This window comes from Tachypleus tridentatus, chromosome 4 (genome assembly GCF_004210375.1).
Source record: "Tachypleus tridentatus isolate NWPU-2018 chromosome 4, ASM421037v1, whole genome shotgun sequence".
Classification (NCBI taxonomy): Eukaryota; Metazoa; Arthropoda; class Merostomata; order Xiphosura; family Limulidae; genus Tachypleus; species Tachypleus tridentatus.
This window is the reverse complement of record NC_134828.1, coordinates 101,077,396-101,095,574: the sequence shown is the minus strand read 5'-3', so window position 1 is coordinate 101,095,574 and position 18,179 is coordinate 101,077,396. Positions and strand designations below refer to the sequence as shown.

The 18,179-nt window shown below is 30.2% G+C and overlaps 1 protein-coding gene across 2 annotated transcripts in view; it reads right to left on the bottom strand.

The window, feature by feature from the left end:
- The window catches only part of Mccc2 (methylcrotonyl-CoA carboxylase subunit 2), a 44,308-nt gene that overhangs the window by 2,777 nt on the left and 23,352 nt on the right, over window positions 1-18,179 (bottom strand). The window contains exons 11-16 of one of the 2 annotated variants that reach the window (XR_013027939.1): window positions 16,578-16,650; window positions 14,240-14,316; window positions 12,831-12,897; window positions 8,627-8,783; window positions 7,307-7,421; window positions 481-530 (exon numbers count right to left, since the gene is read on the bottom strand). Coding sequence is in view for 1 of the 2 variants with exons in the window: in XM_076500176.1 (XP_076356291.1) it covers window positions 7,307-7,421; window positions 8,627-8,783; window positions 12,831-12,897; window positions 14,240-14,316; window positions 16,578-16,650 (489 nt within the window). In the remaining variant the exon portion in view is untranslated. The remainder of the gene's footprint in view (window positions 1-480; window positions 531-7,306; window positions 7,422-8,626; window positions 8,784-12,830; window positions 12,898-14,239; window positions 14,317-16,577; window positions 16,651-18,179) is intronic. The other variant, XM_076500176.1, reaches the window with a different exon arrangement.

Genomic DNA, 18,179 nt, shown 5'->3' with positions numbered 1-18,179 from the left:
ATCAACAAGAAATGCATCCATAATAACACACATTCTTGTTGTCTGCTACAGGCCAAGTAGTGTGATTTATTTCACAATGGTTTCTAATAAACATTGAAAATTTATTAACTCCTATTAAATCAAGTTCTAGTTATTTCCAACAAACAATAATTATCAGTTAAACCACTTGCCTTCACTATAAAATTCTTTCAATGGAGAGGTTTCCTTTTTATTATCAGTTTACCATTTGGAAATATATTGATTTTAATTAAACAAAAATCTTTCACTCTTTTTTTTTTTACACAACCATTCATTTACAAACAATAGTAGCAGCTTTGTAGCAATGGGGTCATTGATATTAAATGCTAAGATGAATGAAATTATTTCTAAAGATAGTAAACATTTTTACATTACTTTGACATTCTAACCTTCGTAGATAAAATTACTACAGATAAAAGTTAACACTTTCTTACATTGAATATTTATTTAAGAAGTACTTACCTCTTCCCATACAGAAGTTTTCTGAATCATCATCTGTCCTCTAAGCACTGCTAAAATAAATTTAATGATAAGTGCATCAGTTTTGTGCCATTTCTGCACAGGTACATATCATGTGATTAGTGTCCCTCAGTAGTATTGTACCAAATATAACAGCAAAGGTAGCTTCCTCTGCTATTCTTGCTCAATCTCCACTTTTAAGAACTGTCAGGTACTAGAATGAAAACACCATTTTTATTGGGGAGTACAAGAAAATGTTCTCTTCCAAAACAGACTTGCTTCTTCTCACACAAAAATTACCCCCCCCCACACTGCAAAGATGTAGGGGTGGTATAGGTACACAATAAATAAATCAAGCAGAAAGCAGCCACCAAGAATAAACAGGCATAATCAGGGATGAAAAACAGCACACCTGTGGGATACACCAAACTACTTCTGGAATAGGTTTTGTTTTTGTTTTAACCCAGGAATCAGAAAAGTAACATAAAATGGACAGAAAAGTTAATTGTTGCACAACTGTAAGAACACTACAGAGGTGCAAACTGTATCAGTAAAACAAGATAAAAAGAAACATAATAACAACAACATGTGGCTAGGTCACATGTACTGTGTTACTGATACCCAACTCCAACCATACGTAAACAGAGTGACATATGCCAAGCAACTGGAATTACAAAGAGGAAGTGAACAAACATTCATAACTGGATAAACTTCCAAAACCACTGTGGGAGCAAGAATTACAAGAAACTGAACCCAAGATTACAGTGCTTTGGTGTTGTTTTGACTCAAACATAAGAACAGGCAAAGCTCTAACAGTGTCACTCAACCATTAATGCAGGCAGAGAATCTTGTATCTGGAAGCATGAGCAGGACAAACAAAAATTGACCAACCATAGGAATAGAGCAGGGAATTTTATATGCAAAAATGGCTCGTTTGGGTTGAGAAAATATTTTACATAGAAGAGCGAACAACGTTTCGACCTTCTTTGGTCATCGTCAGGTTCAGAGCAGGGAATCCTGTTGCTGGTATTACAAGGCAGGTGAAGTCTCTCAATCCCAACCACAGAAACAGGAAAGAACCTTCTACAATTGGAATTAACAAGAAGAGAGGCATCTACTGCACACAGTTGTAGGAACAGTGTTTTTGTCATCCTGAACCTGGAATTATGAGGAAGATCCCATGGAGTCTAGCTCCAATTATTATTTGATTATTGGTTTTATTGAATATGACCCACACAAGCAGAAAGCATTCAGGGGAATTGGTAGTAGGAACCACCTTCACCCTTTTCTTACTGAGACTGAGTGGATAAATGAGTGTAAGTGTAGTACCATGGAATTACACTCATGAGGAAGCCTTTATGGTCCATAAACCCAGTGACTGGAAACTGACAGCAGTAAGGACTCCCATACTTCATTTGAATAAAAACGAAAGGTAACAAAAACAGTGGGGAGTCCAGACAAATGTCGCACAGAATGACCGTTTCTCTATTTTGAAAAGCAGGTAATATTTCCTTTTAATGAATCAAAGAATCTGCAGGGTTGGGGAGAAGTCTCCTTTACTCATGAAGTACAGAAGTGACAGTCCAACAAAGATAAGTTTTAATGATTTTCAATACATTGATATGCACATATACAACTGTGAAACTGCCCAGAGGTCTTAAAGAAATATCTAATATCAACTGTGAGTATTATATAAGTACTTTAGCTAGTCAGGGTTTGAGATAAAGCATACTTGACCAGGGAACACCCACCACAAGGTGAGGTCTGCAGGGAAGATGCTAAGATTAGAGAAGCTGAAAATACAGACAAAAGTAAGCAACAAGACTTACAAAGACAAACAAATGTATTTAAAGTCACTACTAGCAGAAGACACAGCCAGATCTAGCAGATAATGAGCAACAAGGGTATTCAGAATTGTTTATATTCTAGTTGAACAATCTCCTTCAAAGGAGAACAAAGGTTTGCAAGCAAAAGACATAGTAATGTAATTTTATGCAGTGATGTTGTGGAGATGGCAACCTTCCACAGAAAAGTACAAACAAGTCAGCTGAATGAATCAACAAACCTGACCAGCAAGTGTAACAGGTTACAGAACACTGGAAATTGAAGGGTTCTGGAAAACAAGAAGTCAAGAACGTGAAACTTGAAATGAGACAGAATGTGCCACATAACACCTGAAGGAAAAAACCACACAAGCAAGTCTATCTAGATCAAAATTGAATTACAGGTGTGAAATGGAATGTAACAAAATGGAAGTGGCTGCCAGAACACAGTAACTAGCAGCTAAGGACCTGGGGAGGAAGGGCAGAGGTCAGGATAGAAGATGACACAGGAGGAATGATAAAGATGTATATCAACTAAGTGGTATAAATATGCAAATGACAACTACAAGGGAGGAGGATAAATTTGTTAGTAAGAGAGGGAATGTAGATGGAATATTGAGACAAAGGCTGAAATGTAGGATGGAAAAGGGCATAAAGGACCACAATGTGATTCCAATATGCAAAACAAAAGAACAGAGAGAGGGAAAGATAAAAGTAAGAAGAAATGGAAGAAGATAAACAATGTTGTTCGAGAGTTGGACACAGACAAGCTTTTGACAAACTACTGGGTGAAGAATGAGGATGAAAAGAAGGTTTATAAGTATATAAACTATGGTGAAGAGACCAAAGTTGGAGGTATACTAACATCAGTGGGAAATGGAAGAATGTCCAATAGATTAGGAAGGAAGAATGCAAAACATGGAGTCAGAGAATGGTAACATCTGTGAAATGAGGGACTACTTTGTGATAAGAATCTTGTTAAAAAAAATAATTGAACCAGATGGAAGAAGCCAGGAAAAAGGAAAATGAAGACCACATTGTGATGACAGTGAGCTCAGTAAAGAGCCCCATGATCAGAAAGTAGAGAAACCAAGAATTAGTACCCTCTGGATTAGTGACATAAGTGATCAAAGTGGAAAGACAGAAAATGTTGAAGAAATTTCACTGGAAACTGCAGTCATACTTGGAAAACTTAAACACTTGTATAAACTGTGCCAATTGAACAAGTGAGGCTTGAGTGGGGAAAGCAAAATACTATTGGTGTAGTTCACATGATATGTACATGTTCAGAAATGGTACAAAATTAGTGGGGTATAAAGACCAATGCACTGATTACTAAAAATTATTTAGCAATCCTTAAAGGACAGACACAAAAATCAAGATAGCTTTTGAATAAGAAAAAGAAAATTTGTTTCAGAAACCATATTATTAGCTTATACATACATATATCTCACTTTTAAGAAGCAACAACAAATAGTAGATATACAACAGGCCTTAACATATAATCCCTTTTAATAGTAGACTCAAACAAGTTTTGAAAGTTAAATAAAGTCATACAATAGATAGGTAGGTAGCTAAATAAGACATTGTTTCAAATTAGCTAGCTTATTCTGTTTGCCCTGGGTATTCTTTACTGCACATAAAAGTTTTGGTGTCTTACATTCAAAATCTATGTTATACATATTAATGTAGCATAAAATCTTAGCTAATAACACTATGCAACACAAATTTTGTTCCTGGATAGTACGTGCTATTTCTTAATTGCTTACATTGTAAAAGTACAGTAAATGGCCATTATTCCCTTCAAACTTTGCTTTTGTGACCTGGATAATGAAGTTTAGAAATTAACTTTATTTCTATGAAAAAAGCAGGCAAATTTGCACATTTTCATTTACATAAGGTCTGAATAAAACAACATATGAATGAAGATTTACATGTATTTATACTAAAGTTATACAAAAATGTTTAGAAGTAAATAGTTTGTTGAGATTTGCGACTGTAACGTAAATCACTTTCCTGTATCAGCCCCCAAATATATTCTCCTATCATATTTTTGTTATACACTCCCAGGTCACAAAAGCAAAGTTTGAAGAGAAAAATAGGTCTTTTCCATTTACTTTAGACATAAGCAATTGGGAAATAACACTTTCTGCCCAGGAACAAGAAAAAGTAAAAATTTTGTTACGTAGTGTAATCCATGTTATAATAATATACAAGTTTCTAGTTCCCAATTCTACTAGGTAATAAAAAACATCCTAAATTTCTCTTAGTACAATATTTTCTCCTTCCTTTTTTTCCCCACAACACCTTGAAAGAGTAAGAAATAAAATGTAAATTAATAACTATAATTAATTAATTATAATTAAAAGTTATAGATTCATTATTACTCTGACAAGTTACTCTCACAATTATGTATTACATATAACTGATAGAAAGTAACGGTTTTCATCTGTCAAATGATGTGTTCTGCAGAGATAACTAATTTTTTTCTCTCAGAGTACAAGTAACATTCCAATGAGAAATTTAATGAATAGTTTGGATGAATTTGTAATGGCTCTTACTGCATAGCTAGAAAGCCAGAAATACTGCAAAAGGTATGGAAAATTGTCTACCTTTTTGCAAGTTATTAGTCCATGTTCTTTAGTGAATTATTTAATTAAATAAATTATTTAGTGTGTTACTACCATTAGTATAAAAAAGTAGGCTTAAATATTCTCAACTATCAATTGCAAGAAAAAAGAAGATTAACTAAGTTATTACTTTATGTTTATTAATTATTGTAACAGTAACTAAAATGTAAAAATAGAGATCCTTGTAGATTAGGTAAAATAAATAATAATAATGTTTCACAGGACAAGCATGTGAATAGCACGATAGCGTAACATGAGCTGCACGTGCCCCGAGTGATTTACAAGTCATTATGGTTCAGACAGTAGGTAGACATGATTCGAAGGACAATTAAAACAATAAAATTTAATTATAAATAGATGTGTATTGTTATAAACTTAAAGTCATTTAGAACAAACAAATGTTTCATGTCACAAATCTGGAGCTGTTCTAGAGAGAAGAAAAAAAGGGTAATTTATATTTATTTTGTTGGTTACCTGGTCAGTCAAACAGACCAATCCTATTTAGAGTTAGGGTAGAGAAAAAGTTTTAAATGAAAAAGAACACTTGAAATGTACTTAGAAGGTTTTGGAATTACTCGAAAGAAAAGAGATGATAAAAAGTATTTTTATTCTTAAAATGGAAATTTCTTTGCACACAGACTATTCAAAATAAGTACTCAATATATTGAACAAATTAAAAATACTTGATTAAAAAAGTATGGTTTTTTATATGAAAGACTTATAACATTAACTGAAATACTGCCAAATATCCACACTGTACTGAAAGTTAGAAATATTAAACCTATAGACTTTAAAACAAGCACAAAGAGGTCATGTGGTCAGTCAAACTGACTGAGTTTGTGTTGAAAGAGTTAATCTAGGTTCTGCCAGAAATGCAGTTCAAAACTATACATCTAATAATTCTATTTTACAGCTATCATACATTGAAACATTGAACTATTCAATAGGCACAAAACTGTGATACAACTAATGTTACTTAACAGCCTGTAACAACTAGAGTAAACATAAGACTCATATTAAAAGGGGTACACTAAAAGTAGTGAATGTGTTACTCATTTAAGACATTTAGAGTCTAAAGGCTGCAGTTGGAAAAATAATTTGTAAAATAGATGATTTTCTCAACACTAATTTTCATACAAAATGAATACATGAATGTACAATGAAAATGTTAATTCTTGTTGACAACATATATCTAAATGTTAATATCTAAGTTAATATTTAAATGAATTTAAAACTATATATAGTTAAATTACATAAAGTAAAAACACCATAAAAAAAACAGATTGTAGATGAATAATGGTAAAATTAGAATTATACAAAGGTCACTTTACAACAGCAAAGAAGTGACAAATTTCAACTATGATACTTTTGTCATTCTTTATATCAATGTGAATTTTAGACTAATGGTCTTGCTTTAGTGATACAGGTAGAATAAAATTAAATCCACTGCCTTGTCCTCCAATATGTCCTCTTTTCCATAAATGTCATTAATTTTGATATATATAATATTTTGTTATTGTGTTATAACCAATAAAACAAAAAAGGGGAATTTAATGATTTATCTATCAGGTTACCTGTAGCTGATGATCAGAAATAGTTCTAGATCCAAAGGTACATCCTAAATTTCTCATGTTTACTTACTGCAATAAAATCAACTAAATCAAAAAAATTAGCAACTTATTAGTTAACAAAACTTAAATGAAAAAAATTATCTGAGGTATAAGTGCAAGCTGCCCATGCTTTAAGTAATTTGACACTATTTATGGTAACTTGCTTTATCACACTAGTTTAGTTGCTAGGCTCTGTACAAAAAGAAACAAAAATGAAATGAAAGCATATTAGAAGCTGTTAAGAGCCTGGGACTGTCAAAAAATAAATTATTATAAATTTCTCTCACAATCTGTTGTCATTCTAGAAAGATAGAAAGACGAAAAAAACCTCATATTTTGCGGATCGTAGATGATTTCACTAAGCTCACTGTTAGGATAAACAATGTATAAAACAAAGTATAACTTTTCAAAAACACAAAAAAAGATTTGATATTCATTTGCATGCTTTCAGAAGATGACATGAGTGGAATTTGAAACTTATGATGAAAAAAAAATTATTCTTAACATGAAAGTCATCTTACTGAAGGACTAGTTGGAGTTAGTCAGACTGATTTCAGACGAATCTTCTATAGAAATAATTTATTTGAAAAAAAATCTGACTTTCTGTGTGTAACAGACTTTCATGTTCATGAAGATATACATTAAATTTGGAATTACAGTAAACATTAATTCTCCAAGACAGGGTCAGTTCAATATTTATCTTAATTGTAAAATTTATTACAGATTATAATGAATGTAAATGATAAATTATTGACAGTAGACATACCTCTTTTCCCTCTCTATGTCTCTGATCTCTGGTTATCTGAGCTAGGACACTGGCTGCTTGTTCACCTCCCATTATGGATATTCTAGCATTAGGCCACATATACATGAACCTAGGGCTAGAGTTATATAAACAGAGATTACACATGGATATCACAATAAATAAATCTAAAGTCTACTTAAAGGCATCACCATATTGAAAATCATAGGTAGACATAAAGACATCATTAGTTAATAACTCAAACTTGGAATAATTCAATGCATAAAAGTATTTATTGAAATAAAATAAAAATAAAATAATTAATAGCAGGAAAAAAACAAACCAATTTTCAAAAATTTCTTATATCAAAGCTGAAAAAATAAACAGTAACCAAGAACAAAAACAGTTGAGTTGATACTTGTAATTGCAATTCAGGAAAATAATCTAACTGAAAAGTTCATGAAACAAATATTAGCTACCTTAAATAAATTCATAAGAGGTAAAACGTAAGAACCTAAATCCTGAACAATATTGAGAAAATTTAGTGAAATAGATTATATTACAAAATAAAAATGTGTAGTTGATTGAGTTTAAATACATATTAATTTAAAAAGAACAATGATACTTATATTTATTTAGAAAAAAAAAACATTGTAGCAAGTATTTAAATTCAAAATAGCTTCACTATTCATAAAAAATGTACTATTGGGAAGTATGATATAATGTACATTTGTTATAAAAACTCCTAGTAATTTCCTTTAAGGTGTTTATTATTAAACATAAACCCACACAAAAGGCTGCAATTTGCCCATATTCCTTTAAGAAAGTCACTCATACATTGAGGAACTTTGATTCAGCTACTGTTAGAAAAAGAACCAATTCTTCATAGGAAAATTTCAGTTCATTCTTACTAATACTTTAAGGAACTTAAGCTATTGTTAGAAAAAGAACCAATCTCTCAATGGAAAAATTTCAGTTTATTCTTACTCACACTCTGAGGAACTTTAATTAAGCTATAGTTAAGAAAGGAACTGATCTCTTGGAAAATTTTAGTTCATTCTTACTAATACTTTAAGGAACTTAAGCTATTGTTAGAAAAAGAACTAATCTCTCAATGGAAAATTTCAGTTTATTGTTAATCATGCTCTGAGGAATCTTAATTAAGCTATAGTTAAGAAAGAAACTGATCTCTTGGAAAATTTCAGTTTATTCTTACTCATGCTCTGAGGAATCTTAATTAAGCTATAGTTAAGAAAGGAACTGATCTCTTGGAAAATTTCAGTTTATTCTTACTAATAGTTTAAGGAACTTAAGTTATTGGTAGAAAAAGAACCAATCCCTTACTCATATGCACGCCCACACATTCCATAGTTTCCTGCTCCATAAGATCCTCCCACTATAACAGTAAGTTTGGGAACCTGAGCACATGATACAGCTGTCACCATCTTGGCCCCATTCTTAGCAATTCCACCTGCTTCTGCATCTCTTCCAACCATGTAACCTCACATTTAAAAAAAAAAGAGAAATTTGTCTAATTACACAATATGTCAATTTACCACAACTCCATGTAACTACCTATCATATTCAAAATATTATCTCTCTTGTAATTTTAAATAATATATCATCACTTTCTGGTTAACAATTAAAAGACCAGTCATCTGTTAAATAATAAGATTAGTGTCAATGCAATACTTGTCTCTATATTGACTGTACATATAAACTACTACTTTCAATGTTTTACGTGATTACATCTAACTATTAAACAAAATGTTGCACTAAAATTTATTATCTGAAAAACAGCTGTTTCAAAACCTTATATTTGATAATAAAGCAGTCACCTCTTAAAATGAGTATAGTTAACATGGTTCATCCACAACTTTAAAATGCGAAACTCTCGTATCTATTCACTTATTAAAATAGTCATTAAACAGGATATTATGAAATATTTACTTATTGGACATTACCAAGTGAACCTCTGTTTAATCACATATAATACATCAAGTAAACTACCTCACACAATAATATCCTTATACTTGACATCACTTAGTTAACCTGTTTACTTATATAGGTTAGTGAACCACAGTTAATACAAGATAAACAGAACTTCCACTCATTAAAACTTCTTTAACCTTTTCTTCTTTTAATATAATCAAATAAGTATATTTCTAGATGAATTACAAAGTTAACACAAATCTATCTTAGATCATGATGCAAACCTCAATGTACTACATCACCAAATTCATCTCCGAGATCAACAGTTTATACAAGATAAGGTTTTGAACCTTTGCCCACTTAGATTACAACATCAACTTTTGTTTACCTGAAGATGTCACAACAGTTTTTGTTTGATGTTTAAGTAAACCTATGTCTACTTACATAGCCTCAGCAATTGCTCAAACACAATAAAAGGAGGTTATAATGGCCTAGCTTGAAAATTTCAGCACAAAAACTGAGATTTCTCAAATGACGGACATCAATGCTTCATTGATAAAAGGCTGTTAAATTTAAAGTCCAGGTATGTAGGACACAAATGTGATATACTGTAAAGTATCAAATATACTTATAAAATTTGGGTCAATTAGAGACTATCATATTTTAAAGATAACGTTCTACATCACATACTGCTCTTACAGTTACATCTTTCATTTTCAGTAACACCCAGTTTATTCGCAATAATTATGCACTATGGATTTTGCTTCAGTTTCTGCAACTAACAATGAGGTCAATTTCAGACCATTAATTTTGATAATATAAAACACAGTATATGAAGGATGGTTTTCAAGGTACATTTATAGAGACCAAAGTCAAAAAGTTCATTTGAGCTTTATGAGAAGTTTCCCTAATGTGCAAGATCATGACAAAATGGAAGGAGTATAATTCCAATTTTCAGCCATCATTTTCATAAAAAGATGCTAATTGTGAGGAGTGTTTGAAACCTTGTGAACTTTTGATTTTAAGCCTTTGTTAACATCAAAGTATTTTTTTTATTATGCTCCTAATTCTGGCAGATGTGTTCAGTTTCTTTTCAATGATTTTTTTTATAATCAGTTTTCTCTTTTAACCACAACTTTCCCTTTGCAGATGAAGGAACTGCTCTAGACTTTAAGATTAGTTTTGATGGAACTGATGTCCTGAAAGCTTTGCTGTGCACATTATTTCATTTCTACTGAGAGCACTGAAGGTTCTTTTCCTCAAAACATTCTCTCCTGACTTGACATTGGTTAACACTACTACTATCTCAATATCTTGTTCTGACCAAATATCCATGCAATAGTTTGGACCTCTGGTTATACAATAACACAAATTGCTCATATAAGGTATGAGTGAAACTCTGTAGTAGACTAACAAAGATTTCACAATGATTTATATATGGACTTCATCTGTCTTGTACCTTCTTTAGATCCTACTGTTGTATGGTTAATAGCTAAATTATGTTGTTTAAACTTCCACTCTGTTTTGGGTGAGATTAAGTTCTGGTTTTCTGTTGGTTAGAGGATTTTGTCTTGCTATTTATTTTAAATTTTCAAATTCAGAAAATTTTATTGATTTATAAATAAGCTTTACATTCCAAGTTAGTGTTTAACTGCATATGAAAAAGGTCAATCCATTACATCAATCCGATCCTGGAGAAGCAATGTTTATTATAATTCCAAAGTTAAGTAAGTGCATATTCACAAAATATGGCAGATTTTTACTTTACATTATAAATCTGTTTTACACACACAAAAAAAAAAAAATTTTTTTTTTTAATAAAAGTATATTTACTAAAGATTTGTCTGTGAATTTATAAAGTCAGCCTGACTCAGGCTCTGACCAGTTTATACTCAAACTAGTCATGTTAAGTATAAAAATACTTTTTTCATCTTACGGTTTCATATTTCATCTGCATAACTTCCTAAATTAATGTCAACAGCTTTTTTTTTTCTCCACATACATTTATATCTTTTCTTCCCTAACATCATTTGTAGCAAAATCAGTAATGCATGTGAAAATGAAAAGCAGTGAAATAAATCAAAACTACCATTTTCATTTCACTATAATGACTGCATATTCTAACAGACAATTACATGCAACTGATCCTCAGAGCCAACAGATAAACTGTTCAAATATGGTTTCATTTTGTTTTACTGCTTTACAGTTACTCATCAGATGTTCTTCGAGTATGGTGAAAATGATTCATAACAGTCACAAAACTTGTGTAAATAAAGTGAAAATGATTCATTACAGTCACACAACTTGTGTAAATAAAGTGAAAATGATTCATAACAGTCACAAAACTTGTGTAAATAAAGTGAAAATGATTCATAACAGTCACAAAACTTGTGTAAATAAAGTGAAAATGATTCATAACAGTCACAAAACTTGTGTAAATAAAGGATCAATGACTAGCACACAAACTTACACAAACATGCACTACAATGTGCTTGTGCTACAAGTAATATTTTTTATTAAAGTTTTCTTATTTACCCTCTTGTCATTTTGCAAGCATTTTGCCATCAGGAGATGAAACAAAGTAACTACTTTTTGTCACAATGGTAGTTTATCACAAACATTATTTTTGGTTTTAAATGTGCATGCCAAAACACAAAATATTATCAACCACAAAAAAGGATGTTCCAAAATTAAAAAAACCCAACTAGTTTTTGAACCATGTCATAAACAGGTTAACAATTCTATTAGCTGGTTAAACACACTCCACAATGTCAAACAATAAAACTGGGGCTAATTGTTTCAAACTCTTTCAGTTGATCTAGCTAATCTCAGAAAAGTCAGTAAAGTACAATCTTCTCTTTCTATTGGTTATAAATAATCCAACAGCAAATGCTAGAAAGAATGATTCACATTCATAGGAGGGGTATGACATGTCCTTTTACTTTAACACCTCAGTAGAGAAGAGCAAGTTTGAAGGCTAGAGATTTATGGCTCAGCAATATTTATAGTGTGTGTATTTTGTGCTAAATGCAGTTACTCATATGGTGATGTAAATAAAACATTAATGAGCAATTTAGAGAAACGATGTACCATGTGACACATACAAACCAAGAATTAATTTAACACTCCTACGAAAAGTGGGGCCTAATAGGCCCCAGAGCAACTTGAAAGGTTATTAATATTAGGCTAATAATTTTGTATTTAAATGAAATTGCCATTTAAATCCATTAATGAATGGATTAACGAGATTCCCTATCTACTATCTAGCGAAACCACAGCCAGGGGAATGGGCTTGGAAAATCAGGACTAGAAACGTATTTTCGTAGGAGTGTTAAGAATTTCTTTTCAAAATTTAAAGTTATATAATGTTAAAAATTGGTTTATAAATTATGTTTTGATTTGAAGTTCACTAAATACATTGATAATAAAGTTAATTTTGAATGTAACTATTAAAATGTCAAAAAATGTGCAAATTTGGCCACATTAGTGTATACAGTATTAAAAAGCATATCACACGAAAGTTATTTTAAACATTTTCTTTCTTTTTAAGTGAATATTTTTTAAACAAATGTAAAAATATACTTCAATAAAGGAAAAAAATAAAATAATTACTAACCAGTAATATTCTGTAGGAAGATTAAAGGAATTTTTCTCTGACAACAAAGCTGAATGAAATGGACAGCCTTAAAAAAAGAAAAATCCAAAATATATTGTTCATTAATTGTACAAAACAATAAAAATACAATAATAAGACAATTACTGTGTTTTATATGTTGTATCAAGATTGATAATATATACATAGTTACACTATGTTTAGAATTAACCCAAACTGTAATTTTGGAATTATGAACCACATCACATATATATTATACAAGTCATGGAATTATGAACATATATTATACAAGTCATAGTTACATAAAATAAACTTGTTTATACTCAAACCACTGCTGTTGTCAGGTTATTGGTTGGCTTATGTAAAAATGTGTTCTTTCATAGCAGTTACTTATGTTTTTAGAAAAACATTATAAATTATAAAAGTAAAATAACACACATCGTAATGTTATATTACATGTTATCTGTACAGATAACTGTTTACTTTTACTTCAATCCTAAACTTCTTTACATGAGAATCACCAACAAAACCTAACTGAATTGTTAAAAGATTATTAGTTCGAAAAGTTATGACAGCTATACAATGTCTGCTTTTTGTGCATTGTTCTGTGTTATTTAATTTACAAAAACATTTAGTGGGTTTTGGCTGAAATGCATGATTGAAGAATAAGAATGTTGTCACCAAAATGTTCATGTATTTTAACAAGATTAACAATAGTAAAGTTTTCAGCACTTATTCTGAAAAAAAACTAATTCATGTATAAGCTACACTCACATATAAACTTCACACTATGGTATTTCAAACAAAGGTTTGTGTCTGAATTGAAGTTTATAATTGGAAAATTATGGTAGTCATAAAAGATGTACCGTTTTCTTAAAAATAAATATTTAGAGTATTATTAAAACAAGTGTTTTAAAATAAAAGTTTAAGAAGAATTTGTTGTTGAAATATTTTTATAATAATCTATCATTCAATAGTAAAACTTTTTCTTCTGTGCTATTTAAGTTTTGTGTTGAAGGAATAATACTATGTAATTCGTTTTGCATTAAGTTTGTTTTTTTTCGCTAACATAATTTCAGTTAGAAACAAGATAAAATTAAATTTGTTTCTTTTGGATAGTTGTGCAAAGCTACAAGAAATATCCATGTCTGCTATCTCTTACTTTGAAATGATAGACTAGAAAATGCAGCAAGTCAATAACACCCAACACTAAGTCTTTGGTAACTTGTAGAATTGAATAGTGGGATTTGACTTTCACTCTTATAATACACCAACAGTTTTCTTCTTTTGCAATAGTGGTTTAGGAATATAGACTCTCACATCTGTAGTCAGAGTACTCTAACCTCAAGACCATAACAGCCCAGAAAAACACAAAAATAAACATTACTAACGTAACAGAATTTATGACTTACTTTTAGAGAAGAGTCAGAGAAGAGCACACCATTATTTCCTAGAATACCAACAGGATAACCATAAAGCCTTCCAAAGCCTGTCATAAAGGAGTTTTAAGAAATATATTTTAAACATGGTTAGAAGACTAAGTTTAATGACAATAACAGTTATTATTAACAATTAAAAACAATTACAAAAAAAAGTGTTAGTCATTTTAGCTTATGCAAATACAACTCTTGGAAGATTAAACTTATTCCACCCTGACAGGTCAAAGTTGTCATCTTGTCTTATGAGAAAAATGTTCAGCTGGAAGGTCTAGTGCATTATGTTACATAATTATTTACATACTTTTTACATAATTATATCAAAGAGTAATGCACAATATTTTAAATGATATAGCACAAGCTTTAATAGCCTAAAAATGAAACAAATTACTAGCTGCTTTTTAAAGCCATTGTGACAAGTATGATATGTCTTAACAGGTTTCATCCACCTGTTGCAATTGTTATTTGAATTGAGTGTTCAATCTAATCATACTAATGACTTTTGACATGGATAAAATTACAGGATGGATGTTTTCAATGTATCTTTTTTAATGAAATGATATAATATTGCAATAACATTTATACAGTACTTAGTGGTTTTGTTATACAAAATATATATTTTAAATTTTAACCTTATTGGCCATGCCATTGTTTTTATTGACTTGGATTCAAAATGTTATTGAGATATTTTATTAACTTCTCTCCTTAAATTTGGTATGAAAATGTAAATTATAATTCAAATGTTAATTTCTTAATTTAAAAGGAAGTATTTAACATTGATTTCTATATGTCACATGGTATGTTGAATACAGTACTGTTTAAAATTAAGGCTTGTCATGTCAAAATACAGTCTACAGTTTTATATGAATTAAGAACTCAAATTACCAATATTGACAAGCTAGAATATAAAATTAAAACATTTTATCTTTTCTATTTGCTGAGCTATCACTATATTTAATGAATGAAACACACAGTGGCCCTCACTAACCTATTTCCAATTTTGAAAATGATGTTATACACACACTTACTTCTGAATGCACAAATAACCAATCTGAACCTCACACTGCCTTCTTAATTAGTTTCTCAGCCATTTTCAAATATAATAGTGTACTTTCTTTCAAAATAAACCTTGTAAATCGAGTCTTTAGCCTGTTTGACATTTTTTTTTAATACAACCACACTTTAGTTATTAAAATTAATAAATTATAATGGAATTCTATGGTATCAATGAAGTAATTCATGATTTTTTGGTTATTCAAGTATATATAAAAAACGTACAAAAATTATTTCAAATCCTCCATGTGTGAAATTTCTTAAGGCTTAGCAAGCTACATAAACAACAATGAGTATATTGTTTGCTTTATTTCTTTATTTATTGTTCTATGTTTTAAGAAAAATAAATTTAAAAACTTATTTTTAAAGAGTAATAATTAATATACATCTACAATTTATAATAACTGAAATATGGCTGCACTTTACCAAATACTAGTCCACTGAAATAGAGTCAATATAGTTCACTTTGTGAAAACTAGAGGTCAAATTTACATTACTGTATACATTAACAAGAGCACACTTGCACCAAACCACATCATTGTAACTTCCATACTGTTAACCTGGCACAGCTGAAAGGTCAATATAATAATAATAATAAACCTATATAAAGGTACAATGTTGTGAGATGTTATCTATTTGGTCTAAACATTTATATTTTCATTTAATAGTCTGTAGTTATTCTAGAATGACAAAGGCTTAATTTATATTAATTTCCTAATTTTATATGGCAGTTACAAGATTGGTGAAATTGACTGAACCTATACAGAGATTCATTGGTGACAAAATAAGTTTTATCTTAAAAAACATTTGGTAGAATTATGTGGAAGTTATAAGGATTTCACATGTAGAATTTGAAAATTTTCTGAGGCATGATACTAGTTTGAATCTTAAAATGAAAGTTATTTTGCATGTTGGGTAGGTAATGTGAAAATAAAAAGGGTACGAGAACAACCTTGCTTAACAAATCTTAAACTTTAATTTTATAAAATCTGATATTTTGCATATCAGATTCTAATGTTTACCAATAATTTGCCAAATTTTGTGAAGATAAACTTATTAATTTAAAAGTAATAGCACAAAAGGGTTACAAAAATCAGTCCCAGGGACCAAGTCTGTACTTAAAGAGTGAAACAGTCACTTTATAGTTGAAAGGTATTGCTAACATGCAAGGCTAGAAAGAATTTACTAAAGTAAATTTAATGAGAAAATGAATTTTATCCATTACTACTGATCTTTCTTAAAATGTATTAAAATTTCAAACCTGTTACAAGGGTCTCTCCATACAAGGCTTTAAATTCATCAAAGTTGCTTCCATCCACAATTCTGGCTATTATCTGAATTGAAATAAACCAATTCATAAAATATAATAAAATCAATAATTAATAATTTCTTAAGAATTTAAAAAGGTTTTAAAATAGTTTTAACCAGTAAAATGTTTGTATAAAATTTTTTATACCAGGATAAGTGGCAACACTATCCTCATCCTACTACTGATGGTATTCTATGTGATGACCCTTGTTATGAGCTGTTGCTCTGTAGCAATTTTCTTTGCAGGAGACAGTGAGATCAATGTTATCCCCCTTTTTATTACACATGACAAATGACTTGAATGTTTGCTTAAGCTACTAATAGGCATAGAACTTCATAATGTTTGTTAACGGTAAAACATGAATTTATACTTGCATGTTGATTAGAATGTGTAGCAAGATGGTTTGTTTTCACTAAACAATATGTTACTGTTGAAGTAACCATATTTAACAACTAAATTGTTGTTAATGCATTAACATGATGATACACAAGAGTTTACTTTTGTAGCTTTTGTGATTCTCTGGACATTTAACTTATATTTGTAATATGGAACTACCATAAGACCTTTGAAAAACTCTTCTAAAATATATATTACCAGCTGAATGATACTAAATTGCCCAGAGTTTGCAGACATATAACAATGCTTTGTTCAATGAGATGATGTAATTCCAGCTGCTACATACCAGATGCTGCATATACAGTTTTCAAACACTGGGTCTCTTGAGAGAAGATTGTACATGGTTTGTGTTGTGTTTGTACACTTAAATTCATGTTAATTATACTGTTTACTGTTTCTAAAAGAAGTTTGTAATTCAAATGCAATGGCATACAGTGTTTCTTGGTTACTTCCAGAGAAAAGATTTGTAACTTTATTTAGTATCTTCATTATCAGACTGGTATTGGTCCATTTTTCCTTGTAAGAATCACGTCCTTTTCTTTAACAATACAGTTTTATGTTACAGATGTTCCTTTTCTTTGAATTAATAAAATGTCATAAATAGAAATTTATGAAAACGTTTTGTAACCATTTGAAAAGTAGCACTTGGTTGGATTCATCTGTACTTTCAAATTACCACAAGTTTACTGGATTACAACCAGAGGGTCAGGGTTTGAAATTATTTACCAAAGATCCAGGGTATAACAAAGGTGACAGAATATTAAAACTTTTACCATAAGTCATAAACAAACTCTCATAATTACATTATTTAAGACAAAGAAATGCATACTGATTAAACAAGCTGTTGTGATATAAAGGTATATTAGTATCTGAATTAAAAGCCTATGGTGTTTGCAAAATACAGGCCAGGACTGTTAATCAAAAATTAAGTTAAACATTGACAAGAAGAGGAAACAAATGAGTTTAGAAACACAAGATTTTTTTTTGGCAGAGTATTCATTATAAGTACACTGGAAATGATGGCAATTGCCTGGTTGTAAAAACTTACGTTTATTTCTAATTTTTCACTTGAATGTATCTTAATGTCTTGCAAGATTTCTTCAGATATCTATGTTGAAATTCTTTCACTGAACTTTTGCAGGTATGAAAGGTACATGG